At 32.7% G+C, this 24889-nt stretch overlaps 2 protein-coding genes across 4 annotated transcripts; both read right to left on the bottom strand.

Moving 5' to 3' along the window:
• Positions 1–238: 238 nt before the first annotated feature.
• Positions 239–3022, bottom strand: LOC145752957 (uncharacterized). Of its 2 annotated transcripts, none has more exons than XM_082569335.1 (6): positions 2743–3022; positions 2329–2461; positions 1903–2108; positions 1447–1831; positions 988–1199; positions 239–712 (listed from the first exon to the last, which is right to left on the bottom strand). In XM_082569335.1, exons 1-6 carry the CDS (start codon positions 2974–2976, stop codon positions 512–514), a joined length of 1371 nt encoding a protein of 456 aa, XP_082425461.1. In that variant the 5' UTR covers positions 2977–3022; the 3' UTR covers positions 239–511. The 2 variants fall into 2 exon arrangements, with proteins under 2 accessions (XP_082425461.1, XP_082425462.1); XM_082569336.1 differs by having other exon boundaries at positions 574–789.
• Positions 3023–8763: 5741 nt separating this feature from the next.
• LOC145752055 (zinc finger protein basonuclin-2-like) lies at positions 8764–24443 on the bottom strand. Of its 2 annotated transcripts, XM_082568250.1 has the most exons (11): positions 24310–24443; positions 21987–22037; positions 18079–18142; positions 14609–14741; positions 14069–14180; positions 13119–13233; positions 12849–12971; positions 11679–12645; positions 11519–11603; positions 11244–11369; positions 8764–10854 (listed from the first exon to the last, which is right to left on the bottom strand). In XM_082568250.1, exons 3-11 carry the CDS (start codon positions 18079–18081, stop codon positions 9231–9233), a joined length of 3288 nt encoding a protein of 1095 aa, XP_082424376.1. In that variant the 5' UTR covers positions 18082–18142; positions 21987–22037; positions 24310–24443; the 3' UTR covers positions 8764–9230. The 2 variants fall into 2 exon arrangements, with proteins under 2 accessions (XP_082424376.1, XP_082424375.1); XM_082568249.1 differs by having other exon boundaries at positions 11519–12645.
• Between the last annotated feature and the right edge of the window lie 446 nt (positions 24444–24889).

The following is a 24889-nucleotide window of genomic DNA, read 5'->3' as shown; positions in this document are numbered from 1 at the left end:
CAATAACTAGTCTAAATTCTAAAATTTGTCTTACGTATATTTCAGTACATAGCTTAAACAACCAAAATGTTACACTGTTGTTATTTTGAAAACAGAACCAAATTAGTTTAATTTAAAGCTGTAACTATTAACTTAAATGTAGAAAAAGATGTTTTTTAATAAAAGCAAAAGCGCGCTTTTTGCCTTAATTGGCAAATTTGATCGCTTTAAAGCAAAAGCAAATTTTTAAAACGAGACCTTAACTTTGTAACGTAACGCATCAATGACTGTAGCTTTTGTTATATTAACAGATTTGATTTAGTAATATAAATATAAATTAAAAACTGTTTGTGATCAAAATAATATCGATAACACATGATTATAATGCCAAAAGTAGCATATTGATTAGAAAAAATACTGAAATCACAATATATAACATCACAATAAAATGCTCATTTTTTGTATAACTGATTAAATACTGATGGACTATTATCATTTAACAGTAAAGTTTACATTCGAAATAGTTTTATTGTTAAACGTTATTCCTTTGCTTTATATTCCAGACTTCATCTTCACTTTGATCAGTGTCAGTTGCTATTGCATAAGCCGACCCAACATTTCGTTGGGCAACATTAGTGGGTCTGTCGACTGGTTCAGATTGCTCGGGGCCGTTATAACCAGTCGCCCCGTACGCAGGAGGGTTTTGTTTGTAGGGTCTTGTCGTTAAATTGGTCTAAATCATATTGGTTTGTTTAAGGGGTAAAAATTGCTTATACAGTATTTCTATACTCTCGTGAACTCCCAGTGGTACTGTTAAAAAGAACAGTTTTTATAATGTAAATATTATTGTATGACGCCTATCTTTAATCGAGCTTTAGTTTTATGTACATTTTACTTAATTGCCCTATGACTTCATTATCTTTAAAAATTAAACAACGACTTTAAGTTTCGTAAAAACACAATTATCAGTGACCAAATTTAATTATTCTGTCGATTAATAACCTGTACCTTTGAGTTTTGAGCATCAAAATTGTTCATTTCCATTTGCTTGGCATTATTCTTCTTTTTATGATAGAAAAAACAACCTACTCCAACCATAACACCCGTTAAGACAGCGATGAAAAATATAATAAAGAACGCTCCTGCATCGTCCACTCCACCAAGAAAGTTTGTGAAAGGTGCTGGAACAACTCCTGATATGCTTTCAGTTGTGGTAGAAGCTTAAAGAAAAAGAAAATATAATCTAGAACATGTACAGTTACCTATCGCATATCTTTATACAAAAGTAACGTATTTTGCGAAAAATATAAAAAGATTCTTGATTGCTTATACATTACAGTATCTTAAATATTAAGAACCGTAAAGTCCAAGAGAGAATCGGCAATAGTCGTAAAATAGTAGTGATCCAAGATTATTTTTTTTACATAAACACCAAATTATAGGAAACATAAATCACAGTGTTCTTACCTTCTATATAAGGGTAGGTTGTAGTCGTTGTCGAAAAATTCACACACGGTACTTCCATGATTTGTTCTAAAGTCAGTGTGCTCATAGGTAAACCTGATATTGCAATCGGCCACGTGCAGATTAAGTCCAACTGATAATAACTTTGCAAACTGTTATCCAAGTTGGTAACAAAATGATAATACACTACGGCGTCAGGGCAGCACTGCCAAGGGTTTGGCGATCGAACCCCGGGTGTCGCTTTTCTGCTATTCACTTCAACATTGCCGTCGTTATCTACTATGTCTCGAAACCAAGATGATTGTGGAATTGTGAGTTTGTTTCCAAACAAAGAAAGGTGGTTCAATGCTACAAGTCCAGAAAAGGCTTCGCGTACGATTGAAGTGATCTAAAATAGCCATTTTTTTATTTCCGTTTATTTAAAGGTATAAACATAAAACAAGTAATTTACGTTTATACCTGATTATTAGCCAATAATAAGGTTGTAAGTTGGGTAAGGCTGGTAAACTCCCGGCCAATAGATTCGAGTCTGTTATTTTCAAGATCAAGATACAAAAGTGTCGGTACTTCAATAAACACTTGGGCTGGTAATTCGCGCAACGTCATGTCGTTGAGGTAAAGTCTTTGCAAACTTTTTAGCCCGACAAAAGTGGAATCAGTAAGTGCTAAAGCAGTAAAGGATTTTAGATAAATAAAATTTGTCTAGTGTACATAAATTAATTAATCATAAGCAGACGTTATTTTTTAAACGTATTATAATTTATATAATTTATGATTCAAAAGGCATTTAGCCTACAGTTGACAAATTTAAACCATTTTTTCTTAACAGCATATAACATGTAATATGATTTTAAATGTTAACTGTAATATCTTTATCAGATTTACCTGTGATGTGATTTTCGCTGAGATCTAGTGAAGACAACTGATACAAATCCTCAAAAGCACCATCTTCTATTAACTCAATCAGGTTGGCTGATAGGACCAAAGTGTTTAAGCTTAAGGATGCCAATCGGCTTACCTATATCAAATATATTAGTAAAATCATGACAAGTATTTGTTTTAATATACTACAATTTTAAACGTTCTAAGATTTTTAAATGATCAATACCAAACACCACCAAAGGTCTCTACCAAATTACTACCAAAGGTTTGTTCAATTTATAGGCCTTTAAAATTAAAAAAAACTGCCGTTTGTGGTGCGCGAGTAAATATTCGGGGCATATAGTTACAAGTTGCAAACATATTACGACAAGTCCATAGATTATGAACTATAAATTCTTCAAAATAAAAAATTCAGACCTGTACGTTGTCCAATATCGGACCAATAAAATTTCTGTTTAATTCCAGTAAAGTAGTTTCACTTGGTAGTTGATCTGGAATTTCTTGGATATTCGAGCAAGCAATATCCCCGTCTGATCTCAAGTTGGTGCAATCACAATGTGGATTAGGAGTTGGGCAGGTTTCCCCTTGACATTTTATCCTTGTTATAAGATTTACAAGACAAAAAAACAAAATGCATACCTTAACATGCATAGTGTTTGTCCAACTCAAAATTTTAGTATTATATTAAAATAGTAAAGTATATTTATCTAAATATAAAAATCTGTTATTATTTATCAGTATAAATCCGACGTATAAACACAAAAACTTTTATTATTAAAAATCACTATATAAAGTTACTTAAAGAAATGCAAACCCTCGGTTTACGTTTAAGTATAAATACTTAATCCTTATCTTTTTAATACTTTCCTAATAAAACTGGCTGAGTATATTAAAATGTCATTATATACACGTAAGTTCAACTTGTTTATGGGCTATTTAATATATACCTAATTCTGATCGCTAATTAGAGATTTAAACTAAATTGGCCGCAAATTATCCTTAACCTGTGTCTCCGTTTATTGGCTAAATTATATCTTATTAACGCCGATTACATGACAACAATAGACAATAATTTAATTAACGCTCTATAAACACAAAACCACTTTTATTTTTGTTTTAATAATAACGATCAATCATGTTTTAAATCTCAAGTTAGTACAATTACAGACTACAGTTTGAGTTTACTATTAATGCTCCGGATAATGTTTTTTCAATGTACCCTTAAATTAGGTTCATAATAAACATTGTTACCCAGTTGTTGTTGCATTTTATAAAGTTTCTAAGTCACTATGGCATATACTATTTTTCCCTGTTAAGGTATTCGTGTTTTTCTTATCACCATCAACAGCGCGTCATTTTTCCATCCGGTTGCAATCTATACGTTTTTGCAAAGGTAAATCATATAACTTGTACGTTTATTACAATATATATATAAAAAGTATAACATGGTGATTTCGAACCGTGAGGTGACTAACACAACATCGTCATAATACAAAGCATTGTTATTCTGCATAAGAATGGTAAATGAATCATACCTCGAAAAGCACTGCAGTCACCTTTAAAACTGAGCACATTTAAACCCAATTTACGTTAGAGTTTTTTAAACTACATCTTATATGGAAATAGAAAATTTAATTAAAATTTAGTTAAAATTAAATTTTTTTTTAATTGAAATTCAATTTACGTAAAACTTAAAATAAAAATTTAATAAAATCGTGTAAAAAGAAAATGAAAAATGTTAACATAGGTTAATAGCAACAAAAGGTTAATAAGCGACTTTTAAGTTTGGTAAATATTTGTTATATTATAATTCTTCTTGCGACATTTGATTCTTGTCTGGTCATGTTTGGTTTCCCGAACGAGAAGTTTGATTCCAAGGCCACCATTTTTTTATTTTTACTTTCTTTTCTTTTTAGCTCTTCTTCGTTACGTCGTTTCTCTTCCATTTGTCGTTCACGAGTAAGGAGCTAATAAGAACATAAGTAAGTCTCTTGTTAGAAAAAAAACATAAAATATATCTAGTTTCAGATTTCTATATGAATATCATGCAACGCATTACAAACTGATTTCCAAATATGTAATTAGTTTTTTGTTTGTTAAGTTATATTAAAACCAATATATCAACATCGATGATTAAGCCACAATTAGACAACTTGTTGTTTGAACAGTGTCACATGAAAACGCCTAGTTTTACAAATATTGATGTAAACGCAATATATTCTACTATAAATCATCACAGCAAACAAAGCTATGTCATTTTTTTAATTTTGTGTTCGATATTACATTGTGCAAACAAAAATTGTTTGCCCGCTCGTTACATAAATTAAATTAAAAAATTACAAACAAGAAAATGTTTAAAAATTAGCTTAATTAAAATATCTTACTAATGTTTTTTTTAATAAAGACAATTTAAGTTAAGTACAGCTTGAGAATTTATAAATTTCAACTTATACTTACTTTAATTTAAAAATGAATGCTACAAAAGATGTTAATTGCTACACCACATAAGGTCGTGAGTTTAAGCCCCACTGCTTTCATGCTGTAGCGCCCTTGAGTAAGACGCAATAAACGGTATAAACTACTGCTGACCCAGCACTTTATCAGCAGCATAACTATCGGGCAATTGTAAACTATAATATCCAAAACTGCCACAGGTAACTCGAAACTTGGTTGGCGGTAACATTTGTTACTCTATGTTTAGGTCGCGCATTCGACTTTTCCACATCGATTATAAAGATATAAAGTGCCTTAACATATATAGCACTTAAACTGTAACTTTTATCCACTACCTTGGGGTTTTCGTACTGAAGAATTTGTGATTTGTCTGCTTTGACCTTCTTCTCTATTTTTTCATCCTCCAAGGAGAGCATGATCTTAACCTTGTCTTCGTCTTCTTCGTGGAAGAAATCTCTTTCCGGATCCTTCTTGTCTGCAGCTTCCAAAGCAACCATGGTAAAATTTTTGGACGAAGCCTCTTTTAATTCTTTCTTTGATTCATTAGCCACTTCAATCTAAGATTTAAAGTTTAATAAGATTTTTTCATAAAGCATTTACCATTTTTCATAAAGCAGAACACAAATTTAACTGACAACCAAATGCACAAAAACGCCATTTTACCGACAATGGGGCGTTTTTTTATCAAACCCCTTTCTCCACAATCCTTATCTAAGAAATGCTTAAAAATATAAAACTTTATTTTGGTCAAATGGTTATTGGTAATGTTAGTCAATATTTGTGTTTTATAATATAATTAATATGTAATTAAAGAGCAGAGTGCCAGTGTCAACGTCAGAAAGCATATTTATTTTTTTATAAGTAATTTATTTATACTTTTCTTTTCTCCTTTTCTTCTTTCGTTTTCGATTTTTTGGCCTCCGACTTTTTGTAATGAAGAAATTTCGAAGGTTTTGATTTTTTCGTAATTTCGGGATCTGGATTTTTTTCGTACTCTATCTTTGTTTTCTGAACTTCGTCATTTTCGGAAATAATGTCCGAAAAAATGTCGTTTATGTAAGTGTCAGTAGCGTTGTGGTCGTCATTAATTTCTTCATCTTTAAAAAATAATCCATTTTAAGCAAATAATATTTCATTTCACAATAAAAACATTAATGTTACAAATTGTTAATTGTGTTAAACCATAACACATAAACACAAAAATATTTTAGGAAACTTAACTACCTGTTGATGCAGCCCTTGGAATAACTGTATTAACTGTATTGTTATTATAAAACCACATTGGGTCATCATTTGGGTGTTGTGAATTTTTGAGATTTTGTTGAAATCCATTTCGGTTTGCTACTGCATATTTCTGAAGATCTTTCTTTCTTAGTTTAGATTTTTTTTGGGACTTGAAAACTTCAAGTTTATCAGCAATGAAGAATAAAGTTGAAAGAAATAAAATAAATCCGAATACTCCGCAAATACATGCCACAAATACTAAAATTAAACCAATATTAATTTAGTAACACTATCATTTTAAACAATTTAAGTAAATAAACATTTATTTTATTAAGCTATATGTATTACATTTTAAATGGTTTTCTTACCTATCATATCGTCCGTGTTCTCGATAAATCCCATTGTAAAAGTTGCTTATGAATTTCTTTATACAAAGCGAAAATATATTAAATATCTAATACAACCTAACAGAAACCAGTCTACTCTATTTATCTTGTTCTGAATTCGACTTCGCAGGCAAATAATCTTACTATACTAAAACAGAATCTTGGCAAAAAAGCGTTTTATATGCTGCATATATTACAAAAGCCACAAGTCTATATTATGACTGTAATTATTTTTTGTGGTACTATATGTATACCACACACAAAAGCAATAATGAAAAAAAGATTGGATTAAACATTAACAAAAAATTAAATTTAGTTTGGACAACTTGTGTGCTTTACAGTCAAAGAACTCGCTTGTTTGTTTTTCAACAACTAAATACATAGAGCAGTTAAAGTGACACATACCAAAGTGCCAATGGATCTTGAAAAGTGCAAATAAAATTTTTGTTATCTATAAAAGCTTTTTTTGTTTGTAAGATAAGCTATGCCGCTTTTTGAAAAGCCAAATGTTGTGATATAAGCCAGACATAGAATGATGCGTTTCTACAAACATGATTGCATTTTGTAGTTTACGTTATTATGCATACGTAGCGGAAAACACAAGGAAATTGAATTAAACAATATTTAATAATTAATTTAAATTACACATTTTTGTGTTAATGTTTATTTTAATATGGTTTTAAAGAAATACCAAGGCATTTTTTATAGTTGAGAGGCAATCCTTAGTTAAAAAAAGGGTAAATTTGGATAAAACCAAACCAATAACTAATATAATTGTTTTGACAAACCTTAATTCTAAAGGGATATTACTTGAGCTTAATCAAATAAGCACAGAGTGGTATTATGAGTGAATCACCAGCGCAAACTAGCACAGAAAACGACCTGCCCTGTGTGTCAGTAATACGTCAACCACGAAATCCACCTTCAAGCACAACCTCTGGCTTTAGACAAACGCCACTGGGTTTCGGTCGTACAAACGATTCAACATTTTATAATGCACCTTCTACTCCTATGCATACAAGGAATTTAGAGAATATTATTTCTCGCAACGTATTTGTAAATGTGTCTGGTCGTAGGAGTTCTAACAGCTCAGAAATATCTACAACTACCTTGGAAGAACGCATGTTTTATACGAATCACGATAACCTAAACAACGTTACATCTCAACGAGAAAGTCGAATTCCAGCTACAAGACGAAGAGAGCAGCAAAGAAATGGTGAAGTGGCGGATTCTGTTAACGACTACTTACGCACTGTGAACGAAGAGCTTGCAAATGAATATCAAACATGGGCAGTTGAGACAAACTCTCAACGTAACAACGGGAATCGTTTTTCTTTGGTAACAAGTTTACAGAGCTTTTCTGCTTTGATGTGTGTACTAGTAACAGGCAGCGTAATGGCAGCAATTGGTGTACTGTTTTTAGCTTTTGAAAGTCAATTTGTCGGCGAAGGTCCGTCTACAGAAAACTCCTATATAATAGGTTATACATTTTTGGGCATTGGCTTTGGGCTTGTTTTAACCTTTGTTTTATTTCAGTTTGTTTTAAAATTATTTTATCGAACTGAGGCAAGATCTCGTCAAAACCCTGGGCCCGATATTGTTCCTACAAGTGATATTGATTCCAATTCCTATATTTTTTCAAGTGGTTTACCACCCGATATTGAGTTTACCCCAGTTGTAGAAATTGGAGATAACTTTAGCAGAAAATCAAGTATTATGCGTAGTATACGTTCGTCGTTGTCATCGTTAAAACCTCCTTCATATTCATTTTTGTTTCCTTCCACAAACAACAACGCTATATCCAAAAACAAGAAAAGAAGCAGCCAAAACAAAAGATCAAAGTCGTTGTTCACAAAAAAGCCAAAAACATGGCAGAGAACTTATAAAAGTACTTCATTAATTCCCTTACCCTTGAAATATGTAGAATGCAATGATCAAAGCGACAACAATCTAAACGATCATTCCATTCTGTCAGAACAGGTTAAAATCACCTCATGTCTTCCTAGTACATCTGAACAATGTTCCACAATTTTTAATAAAGATCAAATGAAGCCTGTAAGATGTAAGAATGATGTCAAGCCACGTTACAAAAGTTTGTCGTTGCCTCAACCGTCTTCTGAATTGGATATTTCTGATAGTAAAAGTATTTCTGACCTCAAAAGCGTATGTTCAACTAAGCGGAAAAACTCTGTTATTTTGCTGCAACGACGGCTAAGTGATCTTATTTATAAAGATTTTCAATAATAAAAATGTAGGTGTAATAAAATCCTATCTGCAGTCAATTTGCCTTTTTTAGTAAACTCTATTGCTTTAAATTTTTTTTGTTTGTTCCTCCATTTGATCTAATATTTCGATTAACTATAAAGTATTATGCAATCTAAGCTTTTTATTAGCTACAAAGCAATTGGGCTATAGTAAACAACTGATGATTAGTAAACTGGGATTAGCAAACATAAATTGCAGTTTGGCACAATTGTTTTTGGGCTAGAAATTGGCACACAATGTAATGGTTAGGATTACTTGGCTCAATAAATTTTGTGTCCTATGCACAGTGTTGAAAGGTATTGAAGAATATTGATATTCAGAATTTAGAACAAAAATATATATAAAACACTTACGAAACGTGAAATCAGTCTTTTTAAATCTAGAATTTGAGTCATGTTAATCATATAATTCATAATACAATCAGGTAAAAGAAGTATAAATAAGCTAGCCTACTTTCTAAATGTACAATAAATTAATGTACCTAAATACAAGTTAAGTTTAAAATGCAGAATAACATATTTAAACATAGGAACTTTTAGGACACATAAATGGCAAATTGTCATGCAATAATCACGATCACGAGCGATAATTTAGACTTCGATGTAAATTAGGGTTTTGACTGTGACGATTACGGCTTCGAACTGAAGTAAACATCATGTCACACCCTGGAACTGTGCATTGGTGCATTTCTCTAAGATGAACTGATTTAAAGTGAACTCGCAAAGTGCCCTTGTTGCTGTACATTCGCTTGCAAATATTGCACTGTACTGGCCCCGTTTTCCACGTGTTTCCCTCCATTGACAATGTCGGATCGTCCATTTCTGTAACCCCACTAAATGGCGACAGAGAGTCGCTAATCAACCGCGAGTCCGACTCATTACTGAATGCCTTGTTAGTCGAACCACTTGCTGACATGTTAAAAAGTGAGGAATTGCATTGAGATAAGTTACTATTTGCTTTATGCGCATTCATTGCGGCAGCTAGCCAGGTTGTGTTCATCCAATTTTGGTTTATTAATGCCGCTGCAGCAATATCTTGCTGGCTGTGAGAATTCGCAGGAAACCCCACTGGAAAGTTAGGTGTTTGTTTTAATGGGTTGCCCCACAAAGAAGACAAGTAGTTTAGTCCAGCCATGTTGGATCCCGGCAAAGAAGAGGAATAAGGAAACTTGTCGTGAGAAAACATGGCCGGTGTTGCCATAGAAACGCGACGCCTGGATTTTTCGTCGTCGCTTGGAACAGAAAGGTTTAAATGTTGCAACGGGCCAACAGGTTCTGATTTTCTTCTCTTATTTTCTAAATAAGTTTCTTTCGCAATTAAATTTTGAACAGAACCGGATTGTTTCATGGGTTTTGTGTCCTTATAATCACGGGATTTTATTTCAGCTTCTCTGTCTACACTATGTAAAAAGTTAGGAGACCAAGGGAACATGGCACGCGGACTTGAATCTGGTTTTGCAGTCGCCAGTAGTGGATTCATATTTGTTAAAAGCGGGTAGCTGAATGCCGATAAACCGTTTGTCGGTGAAGATTTAAAATTCGGAATCGAACCCATGGAATATTTTCTGGCGAGCGATTTTGTAAGATTTGTGTAATCGACGTTAACGGAATTGTAAAGAGAGCCTGGTGGTATTATTGTGCTCAAAGATCTTTTTTTATCATGGTCTAACACGTTAGATTTTAGACTGTTAGGTTGAGTTAAATGGGTGTGGTCTACATTAGTAAAGGGAAGGTTAGGAAAGGGCAAGCCTGGTATTAAATGGGGAGGTAAAATGTCGGTGTTAATGTTGTGACCAGAAAAATCGCCAGCATATTTGGATTTTGGTGATGCCTGTAAGTTGGTTTCATAAATTTTCATCGCCTCTTTAAATACTTTCTCGTATACAGCTCTGTAATTGTTTGACGTGTCGCTGTGCGCTGTATTCCCAATGTCCTTGTCCTTTAAGGAAGTTGGAAGATTAAAAGATTTTCCAACATCCGACGAACTCTCATCTTTAGAAAGCTGAGTAGTATTTGTAGGTTCTTCCACAGTATTTTCGTGAACAATTTCATCAATTTCTTGATTCGTTTTGACTGGTTTGCTTTGCATGGGTTGACTAGTGAATGCAGAAGGTGCCAACTGTCGTTTTAATCTCTCGGTCATTCCTTGTGTCTGATTACAAATCCGGGGGTCGCTGTACAAGCCTCGAAGTCGTAGTTTGCTAAAATAGATAAATCATTAGTCAAAGCAAAACCGTGAAGCAATCTATTTTAAATGCAAAGGATTTTCTTTCAGATAAACTCATAAACGTGTATGTATAATCCTATTATATAGAATCATATACGTATGATTTTCATTTGATAAGGTTTTTATAATCACTAATGACCTATCACTAATCACACCACAGCTTCTAATATGGATTATAACGATTTTGATTCTTGTTTTGTGGAAACATTGCAAGAACAAAAGAAAAAAGATTAAATCAAGATTCTTAAGTCAACTACAAACAGCATGTTTTAAAATTTGTAATAAGACTTTATATTCATTAACAACAATAAAATAACGCGAATTGACGTCACTCAAATATTCAAATTCATAATTGGCACTTACCTGTGAAGATTAGCGTTCGCACTGTGTCGGTCTCTGCTTCGCTTGGATGGAAATGTTGCATTACATCCCGGAACGGCACACTGCCACATCTCTTTCAAGTGAACGTTCTTGATATGCAGCTTCACACTGTAAAGTTATTTAGATATTAGACTATAAAGTAAACATTTCTATGGTTCCAAATTTAAATAATCTTGTTTTTGACAAGGATTGCAAGTTAACTAGAATATTTTGTATCATTTTGTTAAAATAATATAAAAGCATCCAGTGACCCTAACCTGTAAACATTTTTGAACTCCTTTCCGCAAAGATGGCAATTTCGGGATCGAGTTGGAATCCAAACACCGCCATGAATTTCTCCACCTGGAACAGAGCAATCTTTCGGTGAGAACGGTCTATCTAAAAAATTGTGTCGACTAGTTTTAGAAGTAGAGCTACCGGCAGAATAGGTATCTTGGCAACTTAGGTCTTCTGAATTTTTAGATTCATTCTGATCCGGCAAGAAATCCGATGAGTCAGATTGGCACTGAAAATTATCATCATTTGGCGAGCGAGATTTTTTAACGCAAGTCGGGGATACTTTTCCGGGGTCGGAATACGACCCGTCGATTTCATATATTTCCTTTTTATCTAAATTGTCTATATCTGGTGGCATAGAACTCGACCTCTTGTAAACATTAATATCTAAAGAATTCGAAGGCTTGTAAGTAGCGTCGTCGGTACGACACTCTGTCTCTTGAAGTGCTTCGTTATTATTCTCGTCGCCATTTTCTTTTTGACTTGCGGCTTCGTTTGCCTTGTTTTGTGCTGCTCTCCATCGTGCTAGAATCCAAGGCAAAGCTAAGCTTTGGTACTGGTTCTGATATAACTCGTACATAGCTTTAGAATTATAGTCGACTGACGATGAAGAAAATGTCGGCTTGTTTTCATTTATCATAGAATAGTTTAATCGAAACGGATGATCTAGTCTTCTTTTTCGCTTGCTTGTATAACACGTTGTATCAGCATCTTCATACTCATCTAAATCTTCTTCTACATTTGTTTGAGTATTTTCAATATCATGCTTAGGATTTAAATAACAATCTTCCTGTTTTGTTTTATCCTCGCTGATAACAATAGTTGGTAATTTTGGATTTTCATTTTCAGTTAAAAAATTGGGAATGTTTTTTGAGTATTTCAAGGAAGATTCAAATGTAGTTTTAAAGCTTGAAGATTCCATCTTGATCGATTTACTTAAGGTTGTGTTATCGTTGGACAAGGTCGAAGTACAACTTTTACGACGTGTGGCATTATTCAAGGAAGAAAGGTCTAGTGACGTAGTTGCCTCTGATTTAACGTAGTATGGAGGAGAGGATGGAGATTTGAGATGTGAAAAAGAGGAAGGAAGAGACAAGAACCTTTGATCCTAAAAAAGTAATTTTTTAATGAGTTTTTATAAATTTCTTAATTGTTAAAAATAGCCAAGGGTTTAAAAATCACAAAACAGCAAAAGTCATAAGTTTCTAATTATTTTGCAGTCGTTGAGTTTAAAATTTTTTTCTAAAATTTAATTAAAAAATATCAACCCTTGTTAGATTAGCCACAAGCTTACGGTTGCAATATAAGCACCTGATAATCCGCTAGCATTATGCTCTGAGTAATATCTGAGGTCTCTTTAAAGCGCAAAAAGTAAAGAAGAATATTTCTCTCTTCAAAATAAGACACTGGCAAAATTGAACTTTGGGTATTTGACTAAAAATAAACATGTAGGAAATTTAAACGCTTTAAATGGCAGTAGTATTTATTTAATGGATTATTACTATACATATAGTTCAAGTTTTAACATTTCGTAAAACATAATATATAAATAAACCATATTTTTTGTCGAAAAATACTTACCCTAAAACGATAACCCCTTAAATATTCCTTTTCTGTCCAATCAAACTTAGTTAAAATATAATTTATTTCGTCTTCAAGCAAAGTTTCGAACAATTTATCCAGCAGTAAATGAAGTCTGTTAAAAAGAAATAAAGGCATATACGTATATATATATATATATAGTAAACGTGATGTATATACAAATTCATTAACAATGTAACTGTCCATTCAGGTAGAAATTACATCCGGCAACACCCCTCTGCCCTATATGATTAAAATCACGCGGGTTCGCGGAAAAGTGCGGTTCCAGCGAATTTAAACGGCGTGAAAATGATGGAAGGGTTTAAGGTAGAAAAAGGTTTGACAAAGCGAGCTTAATAACTACTTAATAATAAACATTGCCTTGGCCGAAATTGGCGGTTTGAAGCGAATTAAAAATTATGGACAATCTAAGGACCTCGCGACAGGTACCAGCTATTAATAACCTTTCCGCTTATTAGCAAGAAACTAATGTCAGGTCCATTGGCACGCTCCCATCAACACAGACTTAATTGCTGGGTTAAGAACCCAATTACAAATTGAAATTGCCGGTTTTGTTAAAATCATTTTCTTAGGTCAGTGGCCAATGATGACTTGTCAAGAATTTTCTTGAAATTCAGAGTTGTCATCCTGTCCGTAAATATTTAACTACGTCGATTGGACGACAAATATGTTGACCTAATTATCGATATAATTTTTTTCAAGGAATTTCGTTGGGTCAGTTTCTAACACAAATTCTTATTAGCCATTGTAACTTGTAATTTCGACGTAAATTGAGTTTACTTAATCTTTGCAAATGCTTTTCTTTTAGAAAATGCGTGGTTTTGATCAAGAAAAAAGAAGACCACAACTTTGAATATACAAATATATTTAACAAAAAATAAATGAAATTTACATGTTAATTTATAAAAACGTATAATTATATATTCTACCTGACGGGTACAGTTTCGGAACCAAATAATATAAGAGAAGCAATGCGAGATATATCAGCACAAGAAGCCGGTTTTATAGGATCCTCCAAATGCTCAGAAAAATCGATTTTTTCTATAACAAAATTAAATACAATAAAAAAAAACGATTTTTAAAACCGCAGTATTACATAATTTATTATAATCATACTTCGAAGCGGTTTAATTATTCTACAGCCCTCAGGCTAAATCTGTCAGTTTAAAAAAACTTTGCATGTAATTTTATAGTAATTCATACAAACACAATGTCAAGATAATTTATAATTTTGCACATTTGTTCTTTATATTATTACAAGAGCATAAATTACATTAAAAATGGGTGGTGTAGTGTGCAAAAAGTAGATGGTAACATAAGTGCAGTAATGTTATCATTTATCTATTAGAAATGTGTTCTTTTAACACAATTACTAATTATTTTTAAAATGACCAAATATACGAATACAATATGGTATAAACATTTAATTTTTTTTAAATAAATTTTAAATTGTTATGTTTAAATCTTACCGTGTAAAATATAAGCAAATTTGCACTTGTCGCAAAATTTTGACAGCAAAGAAGCGGATTCGAAACTGGAACAAACTTGATCGGACGCTGAAGAAAATTTCGTTAGTTTGGTCAGATTTGAAAAGTTTCCAGCCTGTATGATTTAAAATACGCTTAATATAATAAAAATACAATAAACTTTAAGCACAAAGAAAAAAAAAATTGAATTTTGTTAAGTCCAAATAGTTTATAATTTATTTAACATATAGGCTAAATAAGAGAGAGTTTTGGTATTTTTGAGGGTATATTACACATATGGTATTCATACAATACTTTTTCCGCGAAAGTTAGGTTTGTTTAGAATAAACTGATTTATTAGCATTTAAAGATTAAATAATTGATATATTAAGCATAAAACAACATGTTTTTGTGTTGTTTGATATAGTTCTAAAAACCGGTCCGGTTGAAACGATTTTCCAGTTCGTCAACGAGTTTTTTCTCGCAAACAATCATGTTTTCGGAGACAAAGAAGAATCATTCACGAACTATTCGGCCTGTAGTGACAAGATATGCACTTCGCCTGCGTTGAACTGGAACTCCCAACCGTATTTCAGTTTTACCGGTATGGCGCTTAGCACCGCAAATACGCGAAAAAACAAACAAAACTCTCCGTTCATTGCCGTTCCGAACTGTTGCCCTTGTCGATAAAAGTATTATAATAACCTAAAAGGCCTATTCCGCGGGGCTGTTCAGCTAGCACGATGTTTAGCTTTTATCTATACCCATTCCCCATGCTTGCTTATTCGTAACAACTCCAGTTTTTTGAATGTTCACACACATAGGTAAGACGCACCGTGATATTAAATTGCTAATCGCTTATTTAGCTTTCAACAGATTACCAAATTGGGTCTCAAGGGTTATCGCTCATCGACGGTCTATAAAAACGAGGATTTTTAAGCATGAAATCGGCATAACATTAGTTTAAATCTGTGACGGGTGTCAAGTTTGCGTTGTGTGTTTTGGACGGGGATCAGTCGAAACCAGCCATGCCCCACATCTAAACGTTTGTCATTGAAACCCCACTTGAGCCACGAGTGGGGTTCGATTGTGTACTTATAAGGGGCTTGGGGTAAACACATGTCGAAATTTTCACACGTAGCAACGATAAAGTGGAACAAAATTTTCCAGATAATGCAAAAATGTGTCATAGTATCCCATACCATATTTTTACTATATATAAAACAATTGTACTTTTTTATAATTAAAAGCTGTTCTTTTTTTGTAGGTAAAAATTATTTTCAGTATATTGATGAGATTTTAACAACAAATGATTTTTGAAATTAAAACAACGTTTTTGCATGTAGTCTGTTATCTTGCACCAGGCATTTTATGAGATAAGCCAAACACGAATTCCAATCAGATTCCACAAATGATTGTCGCAAGTTGGGGAGGTGAAATAGGCCAACTGAAATACACACTAACCCACTGATTTTTTCCAATGATTAGCCAGTTGTTTATTTACCCAACGAATTTACAACTTTACTTACTAATAAAACCGCAGCCTTATTTTAAAGCATTTTCTACCTAAGAACGGTAAAATAGAACACAATTTTTTATTTCAAATTATAAAATAAATTTAGTAACAATTTACTAGTTTTTAAACTTTTTTTGTATTTATTATTAAGGCAATTAAATTAGATTCTATTAATGGTACAGCCAAATTTAAATTAAAAATTATCGTTTAATAAATTAAATCAAGAATTTTTTTAAAGTTGCTGATTAAGCACCTAATAAACCCAAAAAATAAAACCAAATTTTTCAACAAAATTAAAAGTTTTACTACCCCAAAAGTCGTAAATCGCGCTTATTTACACAATATGACTTCATTGCATACATGGTCCTGATAAAATCGTAATTGGATATTTAACGATGACGATTCTACCAAAGCAATGTGACTTGTTAGTAGTTAAACTTTTAACAAGCAGCAACAAAAATTTTTTTTATAGCATGTGACAAAAGCCAGATTCGTGGCTTAATAACAATACAAGTTTGTGATCTTGAAAAATATTTAAACACGGTTTAGAGGGGAGTTTTTTGTGACCTTTCAACGCCACAAGAGATGAAGATTTCCAGCAACAAACTTAAACATTCGAACAAGGCGAAAATCTGCCTACGTGTGTTATTACAAATTATATGAAAACCGTATTGCGATTTTTGATTTACTTTAACAAACACTGTTTTATACAAAAACAATTAATTACTACTATATTGCTACGATTTATGATTTGTTTTTTGTTGATGTTATAAATTAGGATAATAAACATTTTCTGCCAAATTAAAACCAGAATTTATTTACAGCTGACAACTTAATTATGATCTTAAACTTATTCTTTGTAGTTAATTAAATATTTTCTAACTAAATTATTTTTTTATTAAATATCGTTGTTTAAATTGGACTAACAGAAATTTTTTTATTTTTTGAGTCAAACTTCCAACGCGCGCGAATTCTCGTTCATGCGATATCAGCAATGGTAATCAACATGTTTAGCTGGTGGTGGCTTGATTTCCATCAAGGTTTTAAGATTATAATTACTGATTTCGCTGACAAACTCTTGGTCGCATGGCCCGCAGATAGGACGGTATGTGACGGCAATCGCCTTCCTAGAAATAAGCGGAATACAGCAATACGCGCACGCGATTTTGCAGTCTCACAGAGTTGAAACCTTTCGTCTCTGAACAGTCAACAAACAACAGAAGGCCTTAAAGACACTTAAACATAGACACATATACAACTTTAAAAGGGGATTAAGGAATCGCGATGCGCTTGCTCAATGCCTCGACTTTGCCTTTGCTGCTGGCAAGGAATCGCGAAAAGATAAATTAAGAAGTCGTGACGACAATCTGCGTAAATCTTTTGAGGTCAACATGTGTAAATGCATTGTACAACGTTAACCTGGTGTGACAAGCGAGTTTTAGACAACGGGTTATACAGCATACCTTCTTTATTAAAACATGTCAACTTACCCTATGTTTAAGTTTTGCACGTTTTAGTTCGAGTTCAGATAAAACGCTACTTCGTGTTTTAACATTTTTGCACTGTGCGCCAGACTTTAATTAAGATTAATAGTCGGAAGTTTAATTTTCTATATAAGAAAAAATAATTAGGAATCGGTAAGTATGGCCACGCCTCTAACTCGGCCCTCGTTTAAACAAATCCCACTCAGAATAAAATTAAATTTAAATTAAAACTTAATGGCTTTAATTAGAGCTAAATATTTATTCACCTTTTCCATATAAGCTACAACAAGTAAAATGCCATATAACGATAAAAAAATATCGGTCATTCATACACTATCGTATTTTATAGATAATTTATAAATTTAATATTTTTTTTTAAATTAACATTTTATTAAACAATTAAATTTTATAAAAAGAGTTATTTTACGATATATATTTATTTTTTTATAAGTTAAAATGTGAATACCACCTACCATGAATTAGTAGAACGCAGTAATAAAATTCTTCATTCTTTTTACAACTTATCAAGCTTTTAAACTAGAAAAAAAAATATAAATTTAAAAATGTTATTTTACATATTTATTCAATGCTATAAACAAACAAAAAAATTGCAAAATTAAATTTCGACGCCATTTTTGATTGACACGGACGATCGCCATTTTTAATAATATTTTGATTAGCGAATCACTTTTTTTTATTTTATCAAAAAAAAAAAAAATACTAAATATTATTTTATGCAAAGCTTATTAGGTTAACACAGTCTAAGGAGATAGCGATTAACTAAAATTCGCGACAAAAAAGCAAAAAGTTTTCTGAGTCACCACAAAAATAAACAAAGTCGAAATTTTTTAGAAAAAAGGTTTAAAAACATGTAGTCGATAAAATAAAACGTTCATAAATATTTAAACGACTAATTGTTAATGAGCTTATAGTGTTAATTCAAAAATTATAAACTATTAGTGCTTAAGTCTTTATAACCGATCTTACATTACGAATTTTTGTTTTAATTGCCTTAAATTTTTAGTCTAGATCGTTATGATTTCTTATTCACTTTCTATATTAAAAAAAACTTGACGTTTAAAACAAATTCGTCAATGCGTCGACACTTTTTCGCTTAACCTTTCTACAGCACCATCCTCCCTAACTAACTAAATAAAAATTCTTTCCAACATCTGAACTCATCGTCCTGTGTGACGTTTGACGTCGCAAAAAGCGAATCTTATAAGCTTTCAAAGCCAAACACCCGCGCGAGTATATACAGAGTGGGGCTGTAAAAACGCTCCGTCGTGTTTACCCATCGAGGCCCCCGTTTTTTCCTCACTCCGCAAGCGACTCGATAAACAAAGAGACTTCCATAATTGGTACTACGCGCGGCGCGGTTTTGCGAGGTCGCGATTTTGGGTCAGAAAACTCATTTCTCAAAATCCCGTGGAATCTGCCGGCGTTACAGAGAGCGGACTAAGACTCACTGTCACGGCGCGACTGTTTGTTTAGGCTTGCTTGATAGAGCGGGAACGTGTTGTTGACGATAGCCAGCATCGAAAATTTGCACACGGTTAATATATTTATGTTTAACATTATTATATTTTATTTGATTAGAGAAAACTTATTGTTATGACCAGACAAACTGTTTATTAAATTTCCTAGAAAGTCGATCAGGCATTAAAGGTCATCAAGAGGCCGTGGCCATTAAAGAAGAGTTGCTGATGAAAATAAATTGTTTTCTTCGGCTAATCCCGCTTCGGTGTGACAAAACAAAGGCCTTTGTGACATCAGCGCGGCGCCAGGGTCGAATTACGATTTCAAACGACAGGTAAGAGATAGCGGGGAAGATTTACGCTCTTTACTTAACCGCTAAAGGCACATGAAGATAACCCATGACCGTGACTTACCCAACACGCATCGTTTAACCTATTAAAATTCCTGCCGACTGCGCCGAGCCAGACTACCCCCAACAAATAAAACAACCCAAGGCTGTAGAAAGCGCGACCAGGTGAAACGGCAGGGCGACATCAATCGAATTAGCCTGGACTAGCGCCATGCCCGCCATCCAATCACGACTGGCTTATCGGGCATGATCTTAGCCTAGCCCGACAGTCGTTTATTTAGGCAAACTCCACACAAAGCTCAAGATAGAGCGAAATGCTGACAAACGATCGGGTCGTTAGTTCCAAGCTCGTCACCCTTAACCCTAAGCAGATAAGTCGGATTTCGCACAGATTACGGTGATCCTCCAAATCATCGACCTAGAATTTCGTCTTTTTATTTACGCCCGAGTAACTCGTAATACCTATATTGGGGTGTATATTATAGCCATCTATCACAAACAACGCGCAATTATAGGAAAAAGCGCACGCGACATAACTTATCTAATGAGTTGAACTAAATCACCATAATCGGCTTATTTTGTTATAATAACATAATTTTGTTTTTAAGCTAGAAGTAAAAGGGGTTCGACCTGGACTTCAAGACTTACAAAAATATTAAAATGTTGGTAGAGAAAAAAAATTCAATAAAATAAATTTTTTAATTTAATTCAAAATAAAAAATCCATTTTTGTGTTTTTTTAATAAAGATTTTTTTAAAAAGCGAAAAAAATTTCCCGAAAAAAACAAAACTGAAACCTCATCACAGAGCGATCAGACAAGCACTGTTGAACATAGGTACGCGCGGTGTGCTGACAACGGCCCGATTATTGTTGAACCTTATCCTTGTTTATATTCGGTGAGTGGAAGTCGCACGCAAATCGTAACTCGGACCACAGAGAAATAATATACAAGAACCAATCACGGCGACTTGTTTGGCAGCGAGTTTTGACAAACAACTTCACATTCGTGCATAAATATTTAGCCGTCAGTGGCGGATTTTAAATGTTATTTTTACTTGGTGAGATCGCAGATATTATCTTCGCCATCATAAACGGCCTTTCTTAAAACCAAGGCAATGCGAGATGACGCTTTAATCTGCTCGAAGTTATTGTTTAAGAAAGTTAACGTAGTCTAATTTTGGACGCGACCGCAAAATCTTTTCGCGAATAGTCAAGCAAGGTTTTCGATAATGACGTCAGCAACTAAATGTCAATGCATATATGACGTCATAGGCACCCACGATCCCAAATAAACGATTTTTAATCGTGAAGTTTAAAGGTTTGGGCTAAATAGTTACTTTAAATAGAAATTATCAGTATTTTGATTTCCGCTCATGGAAAATTTTCTCCCCAAACCAATTCAAAAGGTCAACTTTTTTTTCACTTTAAAAATGAAGTTGTAACGCAAAGAAATTTTAATCTTGGTTTTAAGTTAGCAATATACGGAATATAAAATTATGTCGTTTGCGAAACTTAAATTTGACCTTTTCGTCCAAGTATTTAATACGAAGTTTCATAAGAACAATTTTAATGCAAAAAAAAACTATTAAAAAATAAACCTAAAGTATTTTAATTATACCCATTCAGATTTATAAACCACGCTTATAATATATTAAATAACTTATTCTTAGCGCAACACAAAAAATGAAAAAGTTAGTTAAATTTTTTAAGTAATTTTTTTCCTAAAAAAATTAAAAAATAATATTTTTCATTATTCATTACATTTTTTGGCATAAAAAAAAACTGAAAGAAACGTGATTCCTATAGATTTGTGCGGATTGACTAAAATGTTTTATGCACTTTAGTCTAAAAAAACTAATAATAACTTTCCTTGGCTTATGGAATGTAGTTTGTCGCACTAGAGTGCTGTTTCGTCAGCAATCAAGATATAACCGCACAATATCTTGTCGAAATTTTTATATCGGCTCTCACGTCAAATAATATAAAAAAAATATCAACCTATATTACGTCATAGTTTAATATACTAAAATCTTTTGGCTTGAAGGTCGCTTACGCATATGTTTGAAAATGTGACATATTATTGAGGTCTGCTTATGGAATTAATTTCACTTTGACAGTAAAAAAAATTTTTGTAAGAAAATAAAAAGGTTTTATTAAAATGTTTCATTAAAAATGTTTTGCTTTATTTGTTAAAATTAATACGTGATCCTGTAAAAGATATTTTGATCAAATTTACGTTTTCGTTTTATAATTCTACATTACCACTACACGTTTTAATTTTTTAAACGTATATGGATATTTTTATTAAACCAACCGTGAACATAAGTGTCTTAAGTTTCATAAAGGTTAAAACATGTGTATGATAATCGGAATTTTGACTTCCGTATAAGCGTACAAAGTTACGATTGTAATTCTTTTTCGCAATAAAATTTAAAATAGTTGAGATTAAATTTAATTGTCTAAAAAATTGTATTAAAAATATTTTAAAAAATGTTTGTTTTTCTTTTGTAAAAAAACACCTAACATATATTATAAAACTACATATAAACTTACCTTTTCGGTGAATTTTGATCTTGGCAATTGATTTACCCTAATTATTGTATTCTAAAAACAATAAAAAAATGTTAGAAATAAACCCTTAAGATACAAGAGCACAAAAACTTTGTTTTACAAATCACTTAATTTTTTGTCACAACAAATATCTTGTTCAGCAAATAGCCGGGCGTAGGTTACATCACAACATGCGTCCTTACAAGTCATGCATAAAACAAACTGGTGATTACTGCCCAGCCTTTGTTGTAACAGGTTTTGCTTAAGGTATTATTTACAATGCTTGCATACTTAATCGACCATAGGTTTTGCAATAGTTTGTTTTTTATACAGTGACTTGTTTCTTTATACTAATGTTTATCAACAATACAATTTCGATTAAATAATTTTGATCACAAATTGCTACGATGCCTGATTACATATTAAATTATAATTTAAAGAGTAACTAATTTTAAGCAATTATTGCTACGTTATTTAAAAATGGCGGACTATTAATAAAGATTTGTGCCCTATTTCGTTAAAACATTGCACAAACTTAGTTAATTCGCAACAAAATTAACCATAGTATTTTCTTCTGGTAGTTTAATTTTATAACGCGGACTACCGTAAGCAGTTTTGTTATCGTATTCGAATAACGGTATTACAAGTTTATATATTACATGTTAGCCAACTAAAAAATTATTGCGACTAAAAAAATAATATCCCTTAATAACAATCTGCCTTATTTTAATCCGATTTATGCATCATTTAGGCTTGTAAAAAAACGTGCTAAAAACTGTGTTTAAACGCTCGTTTCTAATTTGTGAGTAGCCTACTAGAACTAGCAGACCTACTGCTGGGCGCACGTCGATGATCCGCTTATCCTAATAATTTGCCCTTCAACTTTTCTCTTCTGCGTTTCGTGATTCGTCATACGCGCTGTAAGAATGCTCCTCGCACCGGTTGGAACTACGTTTTATTCGGTCGCAAAAAAGTTACACATTTAAACGAAATCCTCCCCTTAAATAACATATAACAGAATATTCAGCTGTGTGCAAAAATAAGCTACATGTACTGATAATATTAAGAAATCAAACGATAAACATTATCAGGCGCCCAAAGATGTTTTGCATAACAGTTTACAAGAACAGCCAAAAATATCACCAACAACAAACAATAAAGTCGTGTAGAAAACGGCGACAAAAATGGACACATACGTGCAATAAGGCGACCATATAATCTTGGCTTAAATTTTCCAATCAAGATTTATATGGGGAAATATTGCTCGCATTTAGCTAAATCTTCTGCGAACTGACACACTTTTATCAGCATAACAAACATAACCTTTCGTCTAAGACTTGGTGCTGAATTAATAAATAATATTAGAATGGCGATAATAATAATTAACGCATAAAAAACACAACGCTTAAAATGCCCTAATTTATAGAATTATTAATCAATAAACGTTTAATTCAACATTGTATTTATTATGTGTAATTAGTAAGGTATGGCAAGGTTGTTTTATAATGAGAAATTTCTGGAAAGCCTTGTTTTTGTTTTTATCAGGGTTGTGGATCACGAAACACAAGTGCATCGGCTTTTCGAGGCATTTCTCTTCGATATAACATCCCAAGGCATAAAATATTTTAAACCATTGTCCTAAAACAGGTGCAGGCTGATTGATTAATTAACAAACGCGCCTGGCGACATATTATTAAGAAACTAAAACAGTGATCTGTTTATGTCATAAAAAGCGCGCGAAGAATAACGTCATATTTATATTATTTTATTTTTATGTTTTTATCTAAAAACGATGGAGCATCCATTAGGACATGTATTTTAAGAAGTGATAATTCGCAATATTTTGGGCACAAATCGAACACTAATACTAAAAGGGAATTGATTACGCAAAAACCAACTGCCTACAAAGATAGGTACATAAGATTCTGGAATGCCGAATGCTTACAATAAGCATTATTAAATATATAATAAACAAATGTAGGAGTTTAAATCGTTCATATTAAAAACAGCTTATTATTTGTTATACTGGTTTAAATTTTTGACGTTCTAAACAGATTTTAAAACGCTTCACACTTATCTGCGATTTATTATACCGTAGCAATGAGGTTTATATTAAACTTCCACAAAGAATTCTCAAAATAGAAAGATATTTCTTAAAAACGTGATTGAATTTTACTCAAAGTAAATGTCAATTATGGCTGTATAACGCAAGAACATATTCCTCCAAATAAAACATAGACTAAAAATGTTAAAGTTATTCAAGATGGATTTTTGTTAACTTTTGAGAGCAAACAGACTTTGGCTAAACACCAAAATAACTACTTACATAGTTCCGACTCTTTGATTCTGCCGTGTGTCATTCGGCTGTAGGCTAACTCCCAATAGAGGATAGCGGCCTTGCTTTTTGATCTATCACCACGTTAGCATGGCCCAAGTCGCTAAGATCAGATTAAAATTCACGGCCTCTCATGAAAGCAATCGCTAAAACAATCCAGACCGGTCACGGTCCATAGCGCGAGTGACGTATGACAATGAAAGGGGGATTGTTTTTTCGGATTAGCATAGCGAAGCGCGATTTATTTTTTACCAGAATTGAACAAATTCCGCACGCGCTGTTCCGCGCGATTGGAAAGTCACAATACTTGTTTGATTCATCTCCAGGGTTTATAGGAAGACAACAACAACTTTTTAATAGCCTTTAAAAGTCAAAATAAATTACAGCTAGGTTTCCAAATTGAATTTGCCTTCGATTACCTAGCATAAAGACTTCGCAAAACATACAAGACCATCCCAAAGTTTTATCGCGTTTTTAAGTAAGTCGCAATGTGAATAATGCCCCCTAGGAAATTGTCAAAATTCCCAAGAGTCACAACAATATTTTCGATTACGGATTATGTGTTATAAAT

Source organism: Corella eumyota, chromosome 5 (assembly GCF_963082875.1).
Source record: "Corella eumyota chromosome 5, kaCorEumy4.1, whole genome shotgun sequence".
NCBI lineage: Eukaryota > Metazoa > Chordata > Ascidiacea > Phlebobranchia > Corellidae > Corella > Corella eumyota.
The sequence above is the reverse complement of the archived record's forward strand: the minus strand, read 5'-3'. Positions and strand labels throughout refer to the sequence as shown.

Excerpts from the sequence above, each read along its gene's own strand:
- LOC145752957 (XM_082569335.1), bottom strand. The coding sequence starts at position 2,976 with ATGCATGTTAAGGTATGCATTTTGTTTTTTTGTCTTGTAAATCTTATA. Across the intron at positions 2,109-2,328 it reads CAGCGAAAATCACATCACAG|CACTTACTGATTCCACTTTT; the intron begins GTAAATCTGATA and ends TTACTGCTTTAG. Across the intron at positions 1,832-1,902 it reads TATTATTGGCTAATAATCAG|ATCACTTCAATCGTACGCGA; the intron begins GTATAAACGTAA and ends TGGCTATTTTAG.
- LOC145752055 (XM_082568249.1), bottom strand. Across the intron at positions 14,181-14,608 it reads ATTTGCTTATATTTTACACG|AAAAAATCGATTTTTCTGAG; the intron begins GTAAGATTTAAA and ends ATTTTGTTATAG. Across the intron at positions 13,234-14,068 it reads TCCGAAACTGTACCCGTCAG|ACTTCATTTACTGCTGGATA; the intron begins GTAGAATATATA and ends TCTTTTTAACAG.